This window comes from Aricia agestis, chromosome 2, assembly GCF_905147365.1.
Source record: "Aricia agestis chromosome 2, ilAriAges1.1, whole genome shotgun sequence".
NCBI classification, from domain to species: Eukaryota; Metazoa; Arthropoda; class Insecta; order Lepidoptera; family Lycaenidae; genus Aricia; species Aricia agestis.
The window spans coordinates 13,828,572-13,854,879 of NC_056407.1; the positions used below are offsets into that span (position 1 = coordinate 13,828,572).

At 36.9% G+C, this 26,308-nt stretch overlaps 1 protein-coding gene across 8 annotated transcripts in view; it reads left to right on the forward strand.

The window, feature by feature from the left end:
* Positions 1-26,308, forward strand: part of LOC121739928 (nesprin-1) — a 164,886-nt gene that overhangs the window by 16,281 nt on the left and 122,297 nt on the right. For 7 of the 8 annotated variants that reach the window (XM_042132545.1, XM_042132547.1, XM_042132550.1 and 4 more), the window contains exon 1: positions 18,824-19,354. In XM_042132545.1, coding sequence (XP_041988479.1) covers positions 18,850-19,354 — 505 coding nt within the window. In that variant the 5' untranslated portion in view covers positions 18,824-18,849. Of the gene's footprint in view, positions 1-1,186; positions 1,704-18,823; positions 19,355-26,308 lie in introns of those variants that run through there. The other variant, XM_042132546.1, reaches the window with a different exon arrangement.

Consider the following 26,308-nt stretch of genomic DNA (forward strand, 5'->3'; position numbering starts at 1 on the left):
ATACAATAGAGTAAAACTATAAAACTAGATAAGAAAGATAAGTCTCGTCTATCGTGGTACAATTTCTCTGGGCTAGTTTGGAGGACGGCCAGTTTTTTCGTCTGAATTTTGGGAGAATTATCAAATTCTGGACGTCAGCCATTATGTCTATTTAGAAGGTCATTGACTAGATTACTGATTAAATCGGTGATGCAAATAACGTATCAAAGGATTACATAATTAGATTTTTTAAGCGATCAAGTTTTGGGTTTTAAAAATGGCATTTGTAACGCTATTTGAAAACTCTATTGTATCTAATAATAACATACTATAAAGTTTTCGTTATCAACGCTTTACGTTTACATCCCTTGCGGCTTTTCCATGTAAGCCTGTGATGGGATGACACATCACACAAGACGTGATATTCGTCTATTAATGCCCACGATCAACGTCGATTGTACTATCAAAGAAGTTGATTCAATAGGCTGATGGTGGAGTGTGAATGTCATGTCCCCTGTGACCTCCCTTCGGACCGCGCCTGGACGTAGGTCCGCCGTCGGCCAATGAATCAATTTCTTGATGGTAGAATATGGATGCTGTTAACTATTATATTATCTTGGTGTGTAAATCTTGGCTATCCAGCCAACCAACGTAGCTCAACTCGAAGAGAAGCCGTTCATCGTAGCTCAAGTCGAAGACAGGCTAACCACGATGGATTACTAGTAATTATAACCAAATTTTTATCTGCGACAATAAGAAATATTCAATAGGACATTCTTAGAACAAAAAGTTTTTTTTTAAATACACATGATTTAATTCCCGCAAGATTTTCTCCCATAAATAATAGCATCGGGCATCTGGACTATTTTACCATTATTTTACAAATCCACAGACAATATTTTCTAAATACAGATCCCTACGGTGAAGTCCGGAAATAGAATGGTTCGCTTTTCATATCTTTCGTCCTATTTAGTGTGTACATCGTGGTTCCGCATTCTCTCGTATAGCAGAGGAATTCATTATCATCATCAACATTAATTGGTAATGTAGACATCAATGATGAGCACTTATTTAATTTTGAGTTCTAAATTGAATGAATTCCCTCAAAGACTCTCGTATGTCAAGTTGTACCATTCCAATTTCCACCACTGCCAATTCTGTGTCGCCAAGAGCAGCAGCACTAATGAGGGCAATCATTCTGTTGCAGCGATGCAGATAACGGCGTGACACCCCGGGTTGACAGGACTCAATCCGCACGATGTCGCAGCCACCGGGCCGGGGGCGCGCGCGCCTCACCCCCTCCCCGTCCCCGCACTACCGCCCGCCCTCGCCATGGGCGCCCAGCCCGCCGCCTATCATCTCCGGCCCGCGCCACTCCACCGCCATCCTGTCGCCGCCGCCGGTCAACCCCTCGCCCCGGCCGTTCCGTCCGCTTCACTCGCCCCACCTACGACAGCACTCCCCGTCGCCGAGCTCCCACTTCTCCATATCCCCGTACCCCATCTCCCCCGTCATGGGGCAGAGCCCCGAGTACTACTACTCGTCCCCGTACGAGCCCGTGCGGGAGTACGGGGAGCCGACCCCGCCGCCGCGGCCGATGATCTACGAGGAGGAGGACGAGGACACGGGGCCGTCCACCGCCGAGATCATCGCCAACCAGTCCCAGGAGGGCTACGTCGACGAGAAGCTGGCGGAATACCAGGCCACCATCCAGCTGTTGCAAGGCAAGTATACTGACATTTATATACAGATGTAACAAAACAAAGTTAAATACTCGTATAATACTTCGGCGTGTGTACTGTGTATGCGTGTATACCTCGTAGATACGCTCATTATGGGTAACTTTGAATTATTGCGGTTTAACTTTGAACAATACAATAATGTATTGTTCAAAGTTAAACCGCAATTTGAAGGTGTCCCAAAATGGCGTTATTGAGTTCACTGCAAAAATATCAGCGCTGAAAGAGCTTCTTCTTTTAAATGATTGTATGGGAGAATTCATGATGTTTGGGCATTTTTCATAAAAACATAGAAAACATAACATTTTGTTTTGTTAAACCTTGTATAATTAGAGCTTCAAACTGTGACGTGTACCGATTAAATACTCCGCGTGCTCACTCCTCTGGCAATCGCACCTCATTTGAGTATCTCTATTTTTTCGGACGACTCATAAGGCAGTGTAATCGTCCAAAATAAACTCGCTAATGTAACAGCGTGCATTGGAACACTGAAGATCTGGCACATGCGTCGGATTATCGTGTTTCCTGTTATGAAATGCCGCATGCTTTCGTTTAAGTTTATTCGCTCTTACCACGTGCTAAATCATACTAAGAACAATGTTCAATACGGGTGCAACAGATGTTTACGGTCTGAGAAATGTTTATAGATTAAAGCTTATTCGCTGACTTCGAAATCACAACGATTTTCACTGTGTTCACGATTTTGCCCTCCTTTCCTTTATATATTATATTGCGATTTGCAACTAAACAAACACAGAAATTTATGTTTCTAGCTGTATGAGGTAGTAGGCACCTACTACCTCATCCAGTTAGGTTGCACCCAGATGAATTTATTTCATTTATCTGACTGTACACTATACAGATTGCACCATTTGTGTAGAGTGTAGACTGTAGAGATCGCACAGGTCACAAATAATGTGCCCTGTGCGATCTCTAGCAAATGCAATAAAAGTTTTGCAAAAGCCCTAGCTGGTTGCAAACTTTTTACTCGATCCATGTTTCTCTTTGCTAGTTTTCGCTAGCTTCTTTTGTCTTCGCTAGCATTTGAATTTTTTTTTTCAATAAGTAACAATTACTGGCGACAATATCTATATTACCACTGTCGTAAGGAAACCCTTTGAATTTTAATTTGTATTCACCACAAATCAGTCCTCAAGTTCATAAATAAACGAAAACAGCCTTGTTGACAAATGTATGCGGGTAAGTATATAAAAATCTTCATTATGTGGCTGTCAGCCGGTCAGCGCCGCGCGCCGGCGCCTGCGACCTTCTTGTCCTGGCCAGTCGCCAAGGAGACGTTCATTTCACATGCAAACTATGCATGCACCAAAATTGTCATTGCATAATTACGTTTCTGAATAAGGAATACACTATCGAGATTAATAAGCCGCATTCAGATATTTATCAGTTAATTATGATTAATTTTTAATTTCATGAAGACTTTGAAAGACAATGACGTATCATGAGGCTATGTCAAAATCTTCATCATAATAATATTATTGATATTCGTCTCGTAGTTGCGACAGTTAGTTAATAAGCTGAGTAATATCTTTGAATACGCACTTCAACCTGTTAATACTGATGAATTAATGAAAGCAGGAAGATCGTTGAAAAACCGTCATTATTAATCCACTCATGATCAAATCCCACCGGGACTGACATTCACCTACATCGTTTGTTTTTTAATCACAGCATAATAACAACATCATGGACACATGAGATTTTATCTGAATGGTCTTATGGTAAAAATAGACGGTCGGACTAATTAAATCATTACATGCCCCATGAATATTTAGTAATATAACACTTTGACCCATTTGGCGCGGTGGAAGGTTAGTCATCTCGGAATGCGCGTCATGTCACATTTCTTAGAAACAACAAACATAAGTCAAAATATACAAGTCGCGTCACCGAACAAATAAGATATAAATTAGATTGGCAATAAACCTTTGAGATTCGTGAGGTTGCTCTACATTGGCGTTAACACCGCAGTGTGGCTCTTAGGGTGGCCATACACGGGACAATTATCGTAACGATTTATCTCCTCGATGTTAAAATCGAACGACAAATTGTACGTGTGTAGCAATATCGCAAACGATTTTACGTTCAAAAGATCGATTGGACGATTTTCTTGACGATCGATCGAAACGACAAATTGTCCCGTGTATGGGCACCTTAAAACTATAGAGAATAATATTGTTGTACTACTTATATTCACTATTTACCGAAATTAAGATATTTTTGTTGGTTTTGTATCAACCCGCATTTCAATGTTACTAAAATTACTATCTACTAAATTATTTACTACACTCAGAGACGAATATTAATAATTAAGTACGTAAATGTAATTAAAATAATATGAAGATTTGACATATTAAGCCCCAGACATTATCTGTCAAATTTTCATTAAATTGAAGTTTAATCATCATTAAAATGTCTCTGAAGTACTCAGAGACATATAATTGAGATTAACCTTCAATTTAATGAAGAGTTTGACAGATAATCTTATGTCAAAATTTTGAAGTACTTACATTTAAGTAATTAATGTTCCACTCTGAGTGCGGCAGTGAGTGCAGCCGGTTGACGTTAACTTTTAAGTATTTCTGTGCCTTTAAATTCCTATCTGCTACGTGTAGGTTGACAATATTAATTACTTCACTAGTGTTCTTGATAAGCAATATTTTAGATGACTCCATCCTCGTTTCATATAATGCTGTAAACAATCAATCACTATGTAATATAGTATTATGTTATAATCACTTATATATTTAACTCACGGAAATATTTGATTTTATGATCAACAAGTTCTTAATATCAACAACAGACAAGACAAAAATATTTGTAAAATGTCTCGGACAATAATTGCGACATTCACAAATAAAAGTAACGGAAAAGTTTCGGTCAAATCATTCTAAAAATATTTTCCGAAATCCGAATGAAAATTGACTAAGTATAGATTTGAAAGAAAAAATCTTATACCAGTACTTCAATTCTTGTCTCGTCCCATATTTTTCTTTCCTACAAAAAAATCTAGGTCTAGATAAAAACAATAATCATTTATGTCCGTATGGGAGAAACGGTACGTAGTACAATCATTGGCTTTCTTTATATTTTTCAGTCTGGACTCTGGTCTAGTATTAATAAATGATCGAGAACAAATCTATACGCCCATACTCCATAGCCACTTGACACTACATGGTAAAAATTCTATACTCGCATGCACTTAAAAAACCGTTTCATAGCGTTAGGTTTTACCCAGATCTCAGCTAGAAATAGCGCTACAAATATTTTAGGTCAACAATAATTATTGGCAAATTTTCTGGCTTAGTCATAGGAAAGAGTTTTCTTAACCCAATTGCATTAATTATGCCACTATTAATTGGTGATTACTAAATAATTAGATGTAAACAGCCTTGAAATTTAATCTGGAGAGCTGTAGCTATATCCTAAACTATAGTGATTATGAGAGACATTTACAGCAGAGCAGACGTCACGGCGGCGCTGACGCAAGCTAATCAGTTATATTTAGGGACTAGATTTGGTGCGGAAAAATATCTAGGCTCTTCGCAAACTGGTCTCTACTTCGTTCTTCAACCGGGGATGAATTTAAAAAAAGTTGCGTTAGCAATTTCACTGCTGCAAAATTTAATAACATTATAGCTTGTGGTATGTACGTTCGAAGAAATCGATTCATAGGCAGAAGACGGACCTACGTCGTTTGGTAGAGCTATGTCAATTCAATGTGGTGATCTGTAGGCTGGGTTTGACACAACGCAACCAAATTACGTAGATCTGCCTATGAATTCACTTCTCTAGTACAAGAAAACACATAATAATATATGAATTGAAATGAAATGCTCAAATTATTGTCTGTCACAGGCACGAATAGCTAAGAAAGGATCAAAAACCGGATTCAGTGAACTCTCATGAAGTGTTCGAGATAACTAGAGATCGCCCAATGGTCGAAATTCGACCTTACTTGCAACGACATTAGGACTACTACCTATATTTTGTAAAAAATATTGACTTCATCATAGTTTTTTTCAATTCTTGTCTCTGGGACTCAGCTAATCTCAGACTGGCCGTTTAAGCATTGTCTAATAGTATCTAAAATGAAATAAAATAACAAAAAATTAAAACCGACTTCCAAGGTAAAAACAATAATAACATCCATTTTCCTATCTAATAGTGCCTTTTTCCGAATTCGGCTAAACCTCAACTATTTCTGTACTCAATCTTCATAATTTTGAAGTCGGTACCAGATAGCTGAATCTTTAGTTCTCTGACAGAATATAAAAAGAAACTTTTGGAACTGGCACCGACTTCAAAATTATGAAGATTGAGTACAGAAATAGTTGAGGTTTAGCCGAATTCGGAAAAAGGCACTATTAGATAGGAAAAATTATTTAATACTTTTTAGTTCATATTATAAGGATGTTATTATTGTTTTTACCTTGGAAGTCGGTTTTAATTTTTTGTTAAAATTATAATTTCACTCTTTTTAGTTACCTACTAACCATCGCGTAAGAAAATACTTCAACCCCTTAATATTATCTTAATCTTGGTAAATGTTTACAAACCTACCCCAATTTATTTCACAAACTACTACAAAAGAAAGTCGACGGAGCCCCGCTACGCGGGGCTCCTATATCTGGGTGTTGTGGTCTAAGTTCCAACTTAATCTAACCTACTTTTGGACTTTCTAGATTGTGTTTGTTTTTGTTTTGGCGGGGGTTTGCGCCTCCCGAGCCCCCCCTTCGGTATCCGTGGCTGAGTAGTTAAGTAAGACCCACTCATCACAGCCTTGAGGTGCCTTAAAAATACTTCGTAAACATCAGAAAACAGATGATCTTATCTGAAGATTACGAAAATCTCAAATGCGAATTTCTTCTAAACGGAGAGTTTACTGGCGGTGGAAACGGTAAGTAGGAGTTTTTCTCACCCAAAACAATCCTCCTTAACCCATGTCACCAACATTTAATTGACGTAGGTTCCTAAACCTTAGCCAAATTTTTCTAAGTATTTTCGCCATACTAACAAGGGTCACATTTCGGCCTGTCATTCGACAGGGGTTGATTTTTCTGAGCTTTTTTGCTTCCCTTGGCGCATCGATAGGTCGATTGGTATAATAAAAAGGGATGGTCATAGGGGGTTGTATTTTTGTCGTCAAAATTTTTCAAAGTATTTTCGCCATACTAACGAGGTTCGTATATCGGCCTGTATCTGGCCGGAGGTTGATTTTTGAGAAAAGTTTATTTGACTTTCTTACTCCCCTTGGCGCCCCCTATCGATTGGTGTATTAAAATATATATGATAAAAGCATAATTTTAAAATAATATTAGCTCGATGCACTCCTTCACCATATAAACTATAACTGTGCGAAATTTCATGCACCTACGTTTCCCCATTTTTCGTAAAAAGCCGGGTTACAAAGTTTTTCTCTCACGTATTAATATATAGATATAATACTACATGTTTCGGTTTAATAACATTTTTTACATCTCAGAAGCATGATTTATAGTGCAAATTGTAGAAGCACTTCAGATTGAAGTGAAATATCTATCAATATTAAAGCATTAGTAATTTAGTACTTATATTGAAGTTTGGAATGGGCAATGGCATACAGATGCTTCGCATTATCCCGGAAAGCTCGCTTTCTGTATTTGTAAAATTTTCACCACCAGAATCTTAGCAACAGCGTTATTTTAATGAAAACTCATGGGAACTAAATATGTATCAGATGAAACAAGCAACGAACATATTTAGTTTTTGTCAAAATAATGTTGGTTCAAGGTAGTGTCCGACTGAAGCTTCGGCTTCGGCTTCGACCACCTTCGGCCAAAAAAACCATCTTCGGCGAAACCTTCGGTTTCGGCCTAAAACCCGGCCTAAGCCGAAGGTTTCGCCGAAGGTCCGAGCAACCGTCAAAATTGAACGAACTGTTACGAAAGAGTAAAGACTGAGTCGTGCGAGAGCGACGGACCGGTCGTGTATGCAGAGGCCGCTAGGAGTCACTGTCAAATACAATAAACAAACAGTATTAACTTCTTAATAAATCATTTAATTATTTAATTATTAGTTTCGGTCTAGTCGAGTAAAGCAAAGACTGATTGATTGGTTTATTTATTGTTATTTGTGAAATAATAAAGAAATGATTATTTTTTACATTTAGTTCAGTCAATAAAGTAGCTATTGTAAAATGTGTGAGAGGGAACCTAAGAGATTTCTGCTGGAACTTATTCAGGGTGCTTAGAGACAAAACATACTAAAAGTCCTGAAGTCTAAGAGGTGCGCCGGAGTGAGGGGAGGGTGACAAAAGTCTCAATTATTAGTTTATGGCTAATAAGTAAAAAACGATGCGTTGGAGTAAAAGGAATGATTCAAAGGAAACAAACACTATAAAATATAATAAATAAATCACAAGCTTTTATTAAGTTAGTCTAAATCTACTTCTATATTATGAGACAGTCAATAATATATTATAAACCTTCAATATTGAAGTTTTGAAATAATTTTTATATCAATTGTAGCTTGTAGACAATATTGAACCAAATTAATTACTGAGAGTCGAAATTAAGATTATAAACCTTCGGCTTCGGCCTCGGCCAAGGATTGTGGCGATTGCCGATTAATCGGCTTCGGCTTCAGCGAAAAATAGACCTTCCGTCGGACACTAGTTCAAGGTCATATTGTTCCTAATCCATGCAACTTTTGGCGTCCATTTGATTTATGCGTAACACGTGTGCCGCTAATTTAAGAAACGGCTGACCCACATTTAGATCAAATGCTTCAGTTTTGATGATGTTTTATGATTATTCCGATAGTAATTATTCCTTACAGACGTCCGTTTTTAACCCCCGACAAAAAAGAGGGGTGTTATAAGTGTCTGTCTATCGGTCTGTCTGTCTGTCTGTCTGCTGTCTGTCTGTCTGTCTGTCTGTGGCATCGTAGCATCCAAACGGGTGGACCGATTTTGATCTAGTTTTTTTTGTTTGAAAGCTGACTTCATTGAGAGTGTTCTTAGCTACTCTCTAGTCTCTACGAGATTTAGTGAGGATATTATAATATGTCTGAGAGAGGTGTGTTTCACTACACTTAATTACACACCTACTTACACACTGAAAAAATCTCAAGCAATACACAATATTTTGGAGCTGCAGACTTGAACAGTCACGTCTCCAGAGATTTACAATGTGTAACAAAACTAAGTGATAATACTTTAGGGTGTGTACGCGTTCCTTGTAGAGAGTTCACTGTGAACCAGCAGAAACTCGTGACTCTGGGGCGCTTGCCCTTACAAAAATGAAAAAAAATTTGGTCTTTCAGCGCTACTTTCACAGTAGGGTTGTTGAGGAAGTGATTATGAGGAAGAGGAGGAGGAAGAGGAATTTTCACGCGTAAATTTAGAGGATGCGGATGAGGAAGAGGATATTTTTTGAGGAAGAGGATGCGGATGAGGAAGCGGAAGAGGAAGCGGATGAGGAAGAGGATGATAGGAAATTATAAATACTAGCGGACCCAACCCAAAAGTCTTTGTTCTGTCTGTACATAACTAGGTACATACATTACACAAAAATTAATTAAAAGACCAAACTATGAATCTAAGCCATTCTCAAAACACACACTATAAAGAATTATCAAAATCGGTCCAGCAATTAAGGAGGAGTTCAGTAACTAGTCTAAGAAAATTAGTTTCAAAATCGACGATCAGACCGAATAATTCGTGTAGTTTTTTCGTGTTATTTTATTTATTTTTTATTATTTTCATGAAGAGCCTTCCCCCCCTCCAACACCGCCGGCTCCCACCCTCGGAGACTTTTAGTACATTCATCTGGACACCTTTAGGAACAACTGTACCAACTTTCAAAACTACACGAATTATTCGGTCTGAATTCCTTAATTTTCCCAGGTTAAACATACACAACAACGCACACAAAAAAAAAGATGAGTGAATTATACAATTCTCTGGCTCTGGCGTGTGCGTTGCCATGATTGGATACGCGATGCGCATGTGCAGTGAAATTCCTCATAAATTCCTCTTAAATTTTGAGGAAGCGATAGCGGAAGAGGATTTTTTTATTTTTATTTATGAGGATGCGGTAACGGTTGAAGAACCCAAAATATTGCGGAACTTCCTCATTATGAGGAAGCGGAAGAGAAATCCTCAGCAACCCTATTTCACAGTGAACTCTTTATAAGGAGCACATACAGAAAACACAATTTTTGACCTAATTTTGCTTTATAACGGTACGGAACCCTTCGTGGGCGAGTCCGACTCGCACTTGGCCGATTTTTTACCTACGTGTCCGTGCGGGCTAATCGCAGTAGCATTTTAATCCTAAAACGGAAATAGCATTGGCAATGATGCATAATATATTTTATTGAGGAAGTTTTACCTGTGCGCTTAGAAATGACCTATGCAGCCAGCTGTACCGCGACCTGCCGCGACTCTTAGTAGATAAATAAATGTCAGGCATGACATCATTCAAGGTAAGGTTGGCGAGATCATTAGAAGGCTCTAACACCGAAATAGGAGTTGTATTGGAAAATAAATATAAATATACTATACATTTTGTAACTCTCGCTAAAACTCGAGAATGGCTAAACCGATCTTGCTAATTTTAGCCTTGAAATATTCGTAGTGGTCCAGGAAAGGTTTATACGGTAGAAAATTGATGAGCTAATGAAGGTCATTTATTTAAAAAATAAAGTTGCGAAAATAATGTTGATTGTGTTATGACGTTTGCTCCCAAAATAACGCGTTGTTAGTGTAATTGAGCAGTAATGGGAGTCCAGGGTCATGGTTATGTAGGTATGACATCAGGCTGCGTTTCGCGAAATCTAGTGTTGCAATCTGCGCGCAGTATCAAATTCATGGTCTCCATGTTAACCTTCGCTCTTTGTCGTTTGGATTACTATGTCAGGTGTAAAGCAAGCTTATAAATATGATAAATGTAATACCTACATGAAAAGTTATAACCATTTTGCTAAAGTTCGATTCTTTATTATGTAGTTAACGACCTCGATTGAATCAGTTCATTTACTGTTTTCAATTTTCTTTTTTTGTTACAAAAAATTCTAGATTTTCATCTCGGTTCTCGACTTAATACATATATGAGACAAAATCTAAAAATACTCACACAAACAAAATTAGGCGCCAAATCCCACGTATGCGTTCCAATCATTCGTTACATTTCTAAATTAATAGTGATTATATTTAGCATTCATGTCATCTTTATTTGAGACTATCACCGTGTGCAGCGGAAAAGCTATCGTTGAGGTAATTTGCTATGGCTGAGGAGTTTTCGTGCGAAACGAAAACACAATATTATATTAACAAGTAATTTTATGGCCTACAATTTTCATCTGAGGTATTATGAGAAAACTTTTTTTAATTTTTTATAGCTCCCACACCGGTTTCGGTGACGGTGGCCGGTTTCATTGAAACCAGGCCAGCTACGCAGGAGTAATTTTATGGTGTCCAAGTGTGTGCGCAGTACACAAGAGCACTCTCTATTCCTTTACTCTCATGACCCAATGGGACGGAAGACCGACACGACCGACGAGAGATCAGGCGCAGGACCGACTTTTTACATGCCCATCCGACGCATGGATCATCTTACTTGTCAGACAATCAGGTGATCAGCATGCATTGTCCTAACCAAACTTGGAAATAACATGTTTCCAACACGGGAATCGAACCCACGACCTCCGAGTCAAGAGCCGCGCTCTGTACCACTAGACCACGGAGGCGAAATGACTTACCGTTTTGAACCTTTGACCTTGAATAAAAAATTTAACACACATAGGAATTATGGGGAACTTTCAAATTTTATTCGTAATCACTTTCTTAACAATATTACCGATTTTCAGCTTGGTGCGAATTTATACAGGGGTATTTTGGTCCAGTATATATTAAGTCTATGTTTTGGTCTAAAATCTAAATTGACTGGACTATTGTCTATTAGTATATTGTAACTTGTAAGCTCGATGGCCTTTTCAAATTTTCGTTTTTAAAAAGATTATGGTAAAGATTCTTATTGTTATTGTATTGACTTATATTTTTAGGGTTCCGTATCCAAAGGGTAAAAACGGGACCCTATTACTAAGACTTCGTTGTCTGTCCGTCTGTCTGTTTTCAGGCTGTAACTCAAGAACGGTAATAGCTAGAGAGTTCAAATTTTCACAGATTATGTATTTCTGTTGCCGCTATAACATTAAATACTAAAAACAAAATAAAATTAATATTTAAGGGCTCCCATACAATAAACGTGATTTTTTTGCTCTATAATCTATATCAATAATGGCAACAGGTAGGTACTTGAATTTTTCACAAAGTCCTTAGTTATATTAATATGTGTATTTAAATATTTAATAATTAATATTAAAATAAAATAAAAATTAAGAGGAGTCCACACCGCCCTTTTTTCCATACAAACGTTGTCCCCTGTTTCCTCCCTGGATAATGCTAGTAGAGTTATAATTTTTTTTCTGAATATCTACGGCCACTAATACAATGTCCCTATGTTTTCTTTTTTTTCATAATTTAATTATTAAATATGAACGTTCAAAAACCCAAGAAAATGCCAGATTTTCCGCTGTGTTCAAACGTCCAGAAAACAGATTTGGCTAGATTATACAAAAAAAAAAAGCAAAACATAGGAACACAGCTCAAGCCTTTTTTTAATCTTTAATGAAAAAAGTACTTAGATCGGTTAAGTTTTGGAGAAGGAATCAGGGGACAACGAATCGTTGATTTTCTGGATTTTCTGCAGTTGTCTCTATCGCGTTCTGCGGTATAGGCTTGAGGTAAGGGAGACAGCTATAGATTTTACACGTACTTTTTTTCCATTTCTCTAGCCCCTGGTGTATCCTCTTAAGGGGGCTCCCATTTTTGGCCTAATTTTGCTCTAGAAAGATACGGAACCCTTCGTGCGCGAGTCCGACTCGCACTTGGCCGATTATTTCCTATTTTCACTCTATATCGGTACGGAACCCTTCGTGCGCGACTCCAACTCGCACTTGGCCAATTATTTTGTACTAATTATGATTCAAATTTAATAATTAAAATTCAGTTGGCACATTTTTTGTATCAAGCTTTTTTGATAGCAGAGATGTCAATTGTGTTTTGCGAAAACATTTAAAATAATTTTTAAAGATGATTCAAGTGTACTGTATAGTATACAGTACTTACACTTGAATCACAGCATTATTTTTATTTTGGTATGGTATACAGTGTATACCATACCAAAATAATGCTTTAATTTTGCAAGACGAAAAATTTATGGACTGAAAATAAAACAAACATTTAAAAGAAAACATTTTGTTACATTTTAAAAGTTCACACGAAAAGGGCATTCCAAAAATATCTGCACCCACGCACTCATAAAACACAGTATTTATACACGTATTCAAAGATTTGAATTATTTCAGTCATAAAGCAGGTAGACAAAATGGGTAATACAAGAATAAAACATTTACCCAGTAATTTAACTACACAAATAATACTTAAACATTATTCTAACAGCAATTTATGACTCTTAAGTGCTAGTTATCGGATCAACTTCAATTTAGATCGGATGTAGTGCGAAACTCTTAAGGCTCGGGGCTCCTATATAAGTAGAGTTTGGATTTGGGAGGTTGGACTGATCGCAGGTCGACTTGACTTGAGTCCGCAGGGTTATATTCGGGGGTCACTTTTTTTATAACATTTTACCCAGAGCCACAATCAAAATGCACCGGAAGCAAAGTTGAGATACACGGACGACGACGATAATTGAGTTTACGGAAGCCGAATTTTGTGCGAAAACTGTCATAAGATAATAGTTTTTCGTCTGTACTCCGGATTTTCAGGAATTCGGTTCGGATTCGGATCGGATGTACCGTGAAAGAGCTTACATCGGTAGTTCGAATCTATTCCTGCGTTAACCCTATAACATCGGCCCTTATTTCTAAGCGAGTGCTGCCTACTTCCTGTAGACTGTTAGGCGTTCGTGATCGCGGGTCGTTCTCAGTCACGTTTCATGAGAAATTGCTAAACGGAACTCCTTGTAATTGGGTTAAAACATTATTTATAGCTTTATGTAAAGACGGTTCGCGGTAGATAACGACTTGCGAGTTGCGTACAATTTGCGTATCGTATGTTTTCAGTTTTTATTTCCTTTTTTAAAGCCAGGTAGGTTTTTAAAAAATATTTACATAGCGAATAATAACACTCGGTCCCCTAGTCTGTGTCTAGCACAATGGTAACATAATACTATAATAACAGATAAAGACAGCAAACTTTAAAAAGTAAGATGTTGTTACTTGATACGCTTCGTAAGATTTGTAAGTGATGACAACTAATACGTATTCTGTGGTAATGTGTAAAACCTCTTTTAGTTACCTACTTGCTCCGTTCGGATACAATTATTTATTTGAACATAAACAAAGCGACTACCATTAGCACAAATTAATTAAATCTCTTTAAATTTTCGACACACCTTCTATTGTCTGTGGAGGAATATGGAGTAGTGCTTTGAGGTTGACCTGTGCGCTGAACCGTGACCTTTTCAAAGTTTAAAAGCCGTTATCTTATACCTATACATTTATTAGGTATAGACTCATAGATTATTATACTCTTAGGGCCTGTTTCACCACTTTCTGATAAAGTGCCGAGTAGGCTATTTACAACTTTTTTGACAGATTCTCCATACTTGATCTGTCAAGTTAAGTGGTGGATAGCCTATTCGGCACTTATCAGGAAGTGGTGAAACAGGCCCTTAGCATTATAATTTATATCTGAAAGAAACACTTTCGCTTCGACAATTTTGGTAAATAGGTTGAGTAAGATTTTCAAGCGAACAATGTTTATTTTGCAAAATGTGAAACTTTGTTTACCACATTATATATCTACTTTTACTTACCTCGTCGGAAAATCGAAATTGTAAAATATTTTTACGTGTGATATTGGGAATAGTGTAAAATTCATAGGGGAAAAATCCGTTCAGTGAATTTTGAATGATGCGACACGCGGAAACAAACAAAATAAGTATGTTATTTCAATCGATTTAAAATTTAATAGCTATTGTTTAAATATCTGCCGACTGTCTCGTATAAAATAAAGGAAGAAAGAGATACCTTGGTTTTGTCTCGCATAAAGCGGATAACCTTTTGAATAATTACAATGTTGCAAAGGGTTATATGAATGTGAGATCCAGACTTAGTGCATATAGTTAGATGACCTAGAGTATTCCGGTCACAACAATGGCCGCTCAGATTTCTAGCTCCCCGTCCAACCGGTCTGCGCGGTGTCTGCACTCCGAGTTTTCTTATTCTGGATCTGGACATTCCAGAAGTGTGTGGGATGTGGGTGTTTCGCTTGAACGTTGCTTGAACCCATTTACATGATATGTGCGCTATCAAATCTGATTATTATACAAACATACCTTTGTAAATCCTATGCTAATATCAAATGTGAAGTGTGCTAGTCTGTAAACTTCATACACATTTCTTAAGAAATGTTTTTTTTGTATAATCTAGCCAAATCTGTTTCCTGGATGTTTGAACACAGCGGAAAATCTGGCCATTTTTTGGGTTTTTGAACGTTCATATCTTATTTAGTAATTAAATTATGAAAAAAAAAAGAAAACATAGGGACATATTGTATTAGTGGCTGAAGATATTCAGGAAAAAAATTATGGCTCTACTAGCATTATCTAGGGAGGAAACAGGGGACAACGTTTGTATGGAAAAAAGGGCGGTGTGGACTCCTCTTATGTCTCGGGAAAACCAGTTAAAATTAACCCCGAATTTTTCTCGCGCGATGAACGAATTTTAGCGTAGCAATGTTGCAACTCTCAAGCAACATCTAGAGTATATTATTGCTGAATAAGCACAAGTCACTTTTGTTTATTTATAACACGAGTCTAACAAGCTTAGGATTCTATTTGCAAAAAAAAAATAGTAAGATATTTTTGTTTGTTATGCTGTACTTAATTGGTTTCGTCTCGATTCCCGATCACAGTGTTTAATTATTATATCTAAGCATCTACTTACACTACCCATATCCATAAATGCGAAAATGTGTCTGTCTACCTCTTCACGCTTAAACCACTAAACCGAAAACCGATTTAAAATTTGTCCGAAAAATTTAGGGTTCCCGCGCGATAAATGAATTTGGCGCAACGGAGTTGCCGGTGCAGTGGCATCTAGTCATTAACCAACTTCCAAAAAGCAGGAGGTTATAATGTTCGTCTGTATGTTTTTAGGGTTCCGTACCCAAAGGGTAAAAACGGGACCCTATTACTAAGACTTCGTTGTCTGTCCGTCTGTCTGTCTGTCTGCCTATCTGTATGTCATCAAGCTGTATCTCAAGAACCGCTACAGCTAGACTTCTGAAATTTTCACAGATTATGTGTATCTGTTGCCGCTATAACAACAAAATATACTATAACAAAATAATATAAATATTTAAGGGGGGCGCCCATTCAACAAAGATGAATTTTTTTGGCCTTTTTTGCTCAATATCAATAATGGCAACAGGTAGGCACTTGAAATTTTCACATAGGCCTTAAATATAATTGGTCGCTGTTAAGCATTAGTGTCCTAACCCACAATTTTTTTTTGTTGTTAAATTTTGAATGCAGTCTTGTTCTAAATCATCTACAGAACATAACTGCATTCATAACTCAATACGTAATTTTTGTGTGGGTTAGGACACGAATGCTTAACAGCGTCCAATTATGTGTAATTTAAAAATTAACCATAATATTAAAAATAAAATAAAAAATAAGGGGGGCTCCCATACAAAAAACACAATTTATGGTCTGTTTTTGCTCTATATCGGTACGGAACCCTTCGCGCGCGAGTCCAACTCGCACTTGGCCGATTTTTTTTGTATCTAAATGAGATTAGGTGTATAAAATCTAGGTTTAGGACATTGTGAATTATCTGGAACATGATTTACTGTTCTTAAAATCGGTATTCATCTGTCAATCGTAGGCTGAACAATACGGTTTCTCTATCTAGGACATGTAGCGCTACATTTCTCTTGTCGTACCATTATACTCGTGTTGTAAGAAAGTTTGTCTGTCTATCTGTCTCGTTATCTCGTACCACTTTACACTCAAGCTTGATTTAGACAGGCAATGGGAGTCGCGATATTTTAAGGCGGGGTATTATCGTTTTTTGACCGACTTCCAAAAAGGAGGAGGTAATACGTTCGGCTGTATGTATCTTTTTTTTGTATGTTCAACGATTACTTAGCCGTTTGTGGTCCGATTTTCAAAATTATTTTTGTGTTGTATAGGGTTCAACTCAAATTTGGTACCATGTTCACAAAAGTGGTGATTTGATGATGAGATCCTTGATGAATCGAGGGAACTCCTTGAAATTTGTATGGAAACATATAGTCACTTCAATTTTTTCTGAAGTATTCAAGGCACATGCTACGAAAAAGTAAGACTTCACACCAGGTTATACCCTGGATACGAAGGTACCCAACAGAACTTTTGAAACCTTATAGATACAGGTTCAGGGATTTTGGTGTTGTTTAAACCTATTAAAGCATAAGCCAATATATCAATTTGATGAATCATCATCGTCACAATTATAATTATGTCATGCATCATCACATTATGACCCAATTAGTGGTACTTTTCGTGATATTTTGCATCGAAGCTGATGTTTTTGATGATTGTTTCGCTGTGTGTGGACCGATTTTTCTAGTGTTGTTGTAAAGGATATATCTAAATTTTGTATAACAATTACGAAAGTGGTGATTTAATGATGGGATCTATGAGCAGTCGAAGTAAATTCTTGAAATTTATTAAAACACACATAGTGGTTAAGAAGTTGTTTCTAGTAACTTAAACATAATATGTTACAAATAAGTGAAATTTCATACGAAGGTGTCCCTGGACCCAGTGACACTCTGAACGGAACTCCTGATCCTTTAAAGATAAAAGTTTGGAAATTATTGCAGCATTGCTTAGATAATTGCATGCATCTACCACAATTTCGCTTACAGTAACCTAATGGGAATAGTTAACATATATAAAAAGAGTGAAATTATTATTTTTGTTAAAAATTATTTAATATGGGTACTATTTTTTCTTTTTAAAGCTTTTAAAAAAATATAATATAATGATACGATGAATTTTATATTGTATTTATATATGATGAATTATATTTTGTACTTATAATTACATAATATATCATCGGCTCTATCATTGTTATCAGTGATTGACATTGCTATCAGGCGACTTGTAAAATTAGGACAACATTGCAATTTTCTTTTCTAAGTGTTTATTAAATTGGTATACTTGTATAATGTATTTATAACGTATTTTGTTAGTCTAAGCACAAACACAATAATAATTATGTTTTTCTTTTATTATCAGCTAATGCCCATATCTTTTATCAAATATTTGAAGGAATAGGAAAGACAACACTATAGTCTGGAAATTGGCACTGTAATAACAATATATTTGCATTATATCCAGTATAATCATTAGATCATAGAGTTTAGAACTCTACCAAACATAATTCAAACTAATTATATTATGTTATAACTTACAGCCAGTAGCCATTATATTATAGAGTCAATGTTGTGAATTTGTTATTCGGGGCCACATGTAAAGGTCAGAGATCTTTAGTTGTTTATTGGTCTACTTAATGTGTAAAGTCACTAATCTGTTGCTACTGGATTGTTGACACTAAAAAGTTGCTACTGGATTTAACATTATACTTTTGATTCTACCTCGTGAATCGTGATACTTGATGCCATAATCTTGTTGTTTGTTTACTTTTCGTCTTTGATACAATTATTTAATAAACTATAGTTAAATCTTAAATTACATTGCATATTTTTATGTGTAGCATAATAATATTATTATTGATGAAAACATTAATTCATTAATAGAACGAATCTCAGCAAAATTACAACACAAAGGTCCGTAGATAAAGGGTGACCTAGAGGTCAAAGTTAGTAGGGTGCACCGCGCAGTCGAAAATGTCAAAGGAACTCCGAGTGTAGAGTGCTGGAGCTTTCTTGGTTGGCGTCTGGCGCGTGTCTGCACGTGGGCGCCGCGCATGCCTCCTAACTTAGTTTAGTATCGAGCGATCCTCCGCTAGGGGAGGTCATGTCGCAATGTCCGACGATCGCGACAATCCGTCGCCCAGCGGCCTCCGCGACCGCGTCAGCTTTTTCGAGCGAGTGTGGACGGGACGTTCCAAGAAGGATGCGGTGGACGCGACGGCCGACGTCGACGATATAGAGAGGAAGATAGAGCAGCGCAAACGGCGCCCCGAGTCGCCGAAAATCGAAGTTAAACTTAAGCACACTCGCGAGACTGTATCGCCGTCCAAGAGTTTCGAGGCGACGTTTCCCGACTTCAAGCTGAGGCATGTCGAGGTGGACGAGGTGGACAGAGGGCTGCCGGTCGAGGAGGGCGACCTGGCGGCCGGAGTCCAGCTCGTCAAGTTCGAGCGTGTGACGGTGAGGAGGACGGTGACGGAGTCCCGCGAGGAGCGGGCGCAGTCCCCGCAGCACGAGTGGTACACGGAGTACAAGCACCAGACCATGCACAATGCTTCCAGAAAGGACTATATGCGCAGCAAGTCGGAGTACGACTCTCATATTGCTGCGATACGAGGTACTTATTTTTATATAGCAAATAAGAATACCAAAACGCACCTAGGCATTAATAAAGAAGATTATTATTTAGGTATCTAAAGTACTTTTGAGTGAAGCAATTTTATTTATTGAATTAAAGGTAAAAGTAATTTTACAAAACATAACGAAAGTGATTCAAAACAAAACAGTTTAGAATTTCAATGTAGTCATCATTACGAGGGTCTTTCCATGAGCTCATTATGACATAATCTGTGGCTACTAGGTTATTAAACACAATAAAATAATAATAAATCGCAGCACAATTTCTACTAGTCGCTAAAACCGCAAATTTTCTTTGACCTTGGAACCTGCTTGGTCTTGGAACAATATTATGATGCGAAGTTTGTTGATACGTGATAGGTACGTAATGTCAACTACCAAAATATTCACGAAACCGGATTCATACCCGTATGAGGGGATTTAATGAGATATGGAAACGAGTTTAAACAATTTGCAGATTAAATTAGCGTGTAATTTATTCAACAAACTTCAGATTCACGATCGTAGCTTATTACGATAGAATATTATATTCTAATAAACACTACTAAATAGAAAAATAGGTACAAAATAGAAATTGGATGATAATAATATTATGATACTGTATTAACTTAACTTTGCACAGGGCCGTCTCTAGTCCATGTGGCGCCCGTGTGCAAACATTACCCTAGCGCCCCCTAACAAGCACGCGCGCGGTCAAAATGAAATGGGGTACAAAGTAAAAGTACAGTTTGTCCGGCCGCTTAAGGGTGAGGACTCTAAGGCTGCGTTTCCACTGAAGCGGAGCTTAGCGTTGCCCGAATTGACCAATCGTGCTATTCCAGCGGAATGACAGCGAAGATTTCGAGCATGGCGATTGGTCAATTCGGCACCGCTAAGCTCCGCTCCGCTTCAGTGGAAACGCAGCCTAAGCGGTGGCTTCTTTCGTTCCACCAGACGAACTATAACAGCACATCAAGTTACCACATAGGTACTGTCAAATTTCTCCAAAATAGATAACAAACTCTATTGTTATTTGTTTATAGATCGAAGTTTTTTTTGGTTTTGACCATGATGTGCTCTTGAGTCTTGACTGACCCTAACAAGCCTAACCCCAAAACGTAAATTTTATATCGCTTAAGTACTTCAATTTTACTTTAAATTTCAAACATCACATCATCACAACATCGGCATCGGTATTAATTCGATTTCATTATTCAATTTCATTGAAGAGCTCTAACTTTTCCACGTCCGAAGAGCCAGCTGCTTGTTTTCTAAATTAGAATACTGTGCTTTTTTGTATCTAAATCCAAATGCTCCCACTACCTATTTTGAAAAAACGAGCGATAGGACACTCACTATTACACCAAATAATATAATCTTAATATATTATAATATGTGTTTTAAGGTTCACTTGACGTTGAAAAATAAAGATTATAATATTTATATAGCCAAAGCCGAGCCGCTCATGGCGCGCCTTGCTTTGCTGTAATTCTACAAATATAAGAAGAGCTTCGGATATTACACAAAAATGTTTGCAAACTGGAGTTCTTTTTACGTTGGTCAATAAAGCGTGGGCCGTGGCGGCCGGCCAGCGCGGGCGCGCGCCGAGTGCGAGCGGCGCTCGGCGCCCCTAGGATCGCGGCGCCCGTGTGCACCGCACACATTGCACCTAAGGGAAAGACGCCCCTGACTTTGCACAAAGTCTTGCTTAAAGCGAAGGAACCGCATAACACGATCACAACTTGGCGCATGGTTTGATGACGTCATTATGGAGCTGGCATGTTATTGCATTCCAGCGATGCCACAAGTTAATTTGACCGTGTTATACATTATCCCGTAATAAAAACTGCCATACGTCGCGTCGGGACTTTCAAAGAGGATAATATAATAAGTACGTTTTAGGGACTTCAAGTAACTCCATAGTCCATGAATATCGGATTAGTGGTTTAAACGTGAACAGGTAATATACAGGATAAAAATTATGCTTATAAAAATATTTCCCGGGACTTAAAGTATCTCCATACCAAATTTCAGCAAGATCGGTTCAGCGGTTTGGGCGTGAAGAGGTAACATAACATTGGTATGGATATCGATATACGATTGAACATTAATAATAACTAGTCGAAATTCGACCTTACTTGCAACGACATTAGGACTGCTACCTATATTTTGTAAAAAATATTGACTTCATCATAGTTTTTTTCAATTATTGTGTCTGGGACTCAGCTGATCTCAGACTGGCCGTTTAAGCATTGTCTAATAGTATCTAAAATTAAATTAAAAAAAACAATAATCCATTTTCAATTTGTCAACTTGTTGTCAGCAGACTTCAACCATAAATAAAAGAGTATAATTCGTATGTATAGGCTTGTCACTCAAAAATCTGTCTTTTTCCTAGTAGTAGTGTCGTTGTGTGTGTAACGTTTTATTTGTTAAAAATGTACATGATAAAAGCATTATTTGAAAATAATATTAGCTCGATGCACTTCTTCACCATATAAACTATAACTGTGCGAAATTTCATGCACCTACGTTTCCCCATTTTTCGTAAAAAGGGTTACAAAGTTTTTCTCTCACGTATTAATATATAGATTATATTTCCGTTTAATTTATAATTTACATATTAAACCGAAATTAGTAATTATTGGAACATTTCACTGCATACCCCATAAATTCATCAGTCAGTCAGCCAGTCAGTCTCGGCTCTGACAGTCATGTACAATAAGTGCAATTACTCTGGGGCTGGTTTTAGATTAATGCAAAGACTAAGAAGATAACAGACTGTCCAGTTTAAAACTGTCATAATATTGTATCGACCAAGAAGGATAAAACTCGTAGAAATGTAGATTTAGGTTTTAAACATGTAAAGCGATTCAAATTTTCTGACTAGAATCGAAGAAATTGGTTGTTAGGCAGTTGACGGACCTATGTCAATTGGTCAAATTATATCAATTCATTCGCGTTATTAAATGGGCTATCTAACACTGAAAGAATTTTTCAAATCGGATCAGTGGTTCCTGAGATTAGCGCGTTCAAATAAGCCCTTTCAAATAATTTCCTCCCGTTTTTTCCACATTTTCCTCTATTTATTTGCTCCTATTAGTCTTAGCGTGACAAAATATAGCCTATAGCCTTCCTCGATAAATGGGCTTATCTAACACTGAAATATTTTTTCCTATTAGTATAGATATTACCTAGTTGTAATCTGTCGGATAGGTTGGACATAATGCGAGCAAATTACATAGGTCCGCCATCTGCCTATGAATCAATTAAGTACTTCTCTGATAGTACATAAAAGAGAACTTCCTATGTTTATAATCGTACTATTTATTTAATGAAGGACTTCGTTTAAGTCAAATCGGCACAAACGTAGAGCATATTTGTAAGGGCCAAAAACTCCATTGGCGAGGGTACTACAAGTTTTTGTTAAATTGCGCTAGGTAGACTTAAACGAACTCAAATATTTTTGCAACACTGATAACACTGTTTAATGTAACGTTATCATTGTTATTAAACGTGAAATTTGTATGCACTCAGCACTGTTAAAGTCAGGGCGATTAAAAAGCTAATCTTATCAATGACACTTGACGCAAATTAATTCTTAATGAAATCATCACAGTAAGGAATAAAATAGCAAGTCCACAAAATCTTAAAAAATCTTAGATGTAAAATAAGCTATGTAGAAGATCAATATACAAAATTTAATTATTATTACGTGTTGCAATTTGATGGTTATAACTTATATCAAGTAGCAATCATAACGTATTATATTATCTTATCATAAACGAAACCAATTATTATAAACCAGTAGCAAGTTATCAAACGTAAGCGTGTTATAAGTGTACCTGTTACTTGTTAGTCATAAAATATAAACGAGGACTATAATATGGACCCGAAGTCTGTCCAGGATCTTATATCATGTAACATCCATTTCAAATGAACTGACCTCAAAAGAACACAATATTAATGAGATGATTGAATTAACATCATTGGTTGAAATGAAAGCAATGCAAAATTAAATTGGTTTTGCTTACACTGGACTCGGTAAACTTCAAACATTGAATAAAACAGAAGATAATAAATATTATGTAAGTAAATTATATTCAAAATAAATTATTCACTGTATTAAAAAGAATAGAGCTAATGCAAGGATTTAAATTATTATAAATTAGAAAAATAAAACAGGTTTGTGAAAAAACTTTAAAACAATAATTTAGAATCTACACAGACAAAAAGTTAAATACAGCTTCGATCACGACTCCGTTTGCGAAGAAATTCATTTATTGCGCGAGACTCTACATTTTACCGTCATATAAACCACCTTATGTCCTCTCTCAGGACTCAATGTAAGTATGTGTATGGTACACGGTTTTTGCATGAAAACTGAAACTGTTACTGATAGTGAAAAAGTGTCAGCTTCAAATAATTTCTATGTACATGGATAAATCGATGTACCTCAAGTAGCATAAAATGCAAAATACCTATGCTGCATACTGTGAAACTAGTAAGTATCACTTACAAGTTACAACAATGTATCGTTACTCGTAGTTGTTAGGCGTCGACTATCACGTAGTTAGTAGCCTCTGTTGCTTAAGCACTCTTTGTTATAAAAATAGGTGTGATGTCACTTGAGTCGGTTTATTAATGCTCCCGATTCGTTGAATATCGCAATTACTTTCGCCCTCTTGAAAGATACGATTAATTTATAGCTCTTTTAAATATTACGTTAAAGTTCATAATTGTCTTGATTTATGTGATTAATTAGGGTTCCGTACCTCAAAAGGAAAAAACGGAACCCTTATAGGATCACTTTGTTGTCCGTCTGTCCGTCTGTCAAGACCCTTTTTCTCAGGAACGCGTGGAGGTATGAAGCTGAAATTTATATCAATTACTCAGGTCTACTGTCCCTTGAAGCTGTGAAAAAATCAAACTTCTAAGCCAACGCAATCAAAAGATACAGCCGTTTATGCCGCAAATTTTCGACACTTGCAAGGGAATCAAAACCTACAGGGTGCTTCCCGTGAACTCAGAATCTTGAAATTTGGTACGAAGCAACGTCTTATAGCATAGATAAAGGAAAAATTACGAAAACCATAAATTTTTAGTTACATCACATAATTTTTTTTTTTTAATAATTTTAAACTTACTACCCATTTCCTCATAAACGCGTAGAGGTATTAAATTGAAATTCATACCAAATACTCAGGTCTATAATACCTTTAAGCTGTAACAAAATCAAACTTCTATGTCAACGCAATCAAAAGAAACAGCAATTTAAGCTGCATATTTTGAAACTCGCAAGTACTCGCAAGGGAATCAAAACCTAAAGGGTACTTCCAGTCGACCTAGAATCTTGAAATTTGGCATGAAGCAACGTTTTATAGCACACATAAAGGAAAAATTCCGAAAACCTTAAATTTTTAGTTACATTACAAAATATATATTTTTTAATAAATATAAACTTATTACTTTTTGTACGGAACCCTCGGTGCGCGAGTCCGACTCGCACTTGGCCGGTTTTTTTTTAGAAGCAGTTGATATCAGATCAGCAGATTAGACAGTAGTATCATATCAATCTTCACCGATTGTCTCTTTAAAGGCAATTAAATGCAATTCTTTCTTTTTTTTAGGGTTCCGTAGACAAATGGCAAAAAACGGAACCCGTTCGTCGTTTGTTCGTTCGTCGTTCGTCATTTCTTTAATGTATCACCGCAGGCACTAAGAAGTTAGGTGACTTAGGTATAAATGTTGGAGAAATCTTAAAATGTAAGAAATTTTATTGGCCGCTATACATTTGACCATAATATGCAGCGGTTTGAAAAAAAGGTTTTAATTGGGATAATATACTTTTAAGTTTGCCAAGTAAATTTTGAAGATACTTAGCTAAAGACGCACGATTTCGGTGTGGTCCAGCAAGACCATACGAAACGGGCATTGTTGTATTGTTACTTCGCAAACCGGTCTTGAGCAACAGGATTTCAATTCAGCATTATAATGTCAAAACGATATAGTGGGAAGAGTAAGAGGACAATATTGCTCTCCTTTAATGTGTATGTATTTACAACTAAGAACGCTACATTTGGTTTTACCTAATATAATTATGAGGAAAAGTAGATCATGAGCAGTTGATATTTTGTAGAGAATAAAATTACAGAAGCGATCTTCGTGAGTTCATTCCTAAATGAACGAATTTCTTAATTTCTCTACAGAATAATAATCATAGAAATAGTTAATACTTAATACTTTTTTGTATTTGTTCTTATAGCGGCAATAGAGCTATAGCGTTTCTTGAATTACAGCCTGGAGACAGACGGACAGACGGACAGACATAAAAGTATCAGTAATAGGGTCCCGTTTTTACCCTTTGGGTACGAAACCCTAAAAAAATCACAATATATTGTACACATTCCGAATCCGAACATTTTCAATGTCCAAAAACAACCTACGGGAAATCCAAATTCCTAAATGAATGAATATCCTTGTCGGAATGAATCATTGCAATTAACATTCGTCGGTTGACCCAATTTTAGTGTGATTTTATCAGCGGTCAGCCGGTCAGGGGTTGAATTATTGGTTAACCTTAACAGGTAAGAGGGGAGCCTCGCCTTTCTGGTGTTCTGACTATAGGTAACTTTGTGGATAACGCTAGTGTTGTTTTTGGGGATCCGTACCCAAAGGGTAAAAACGGGACTCTATCACTGAGACTTCGATGTCTGTCCGTCTGTCTCCAGGCTGTAACTCAAGAAAGGTAATAGCTAGAGAGTTGAAATTTTTACAGATTGTGTATTTCTGTTGCCGCTATAAGAACAAATTCTAAAAACAAAATAAATTAAATATTTAAGGGAGGCTGCCATAAAACAAACTTGTTTTTCAAACATTTTTTGGTCGGTATCAATGATGACAACAGGTAGGCACTTGAAATGTACACAAAATACTCAGCTGTATTTATACTTTA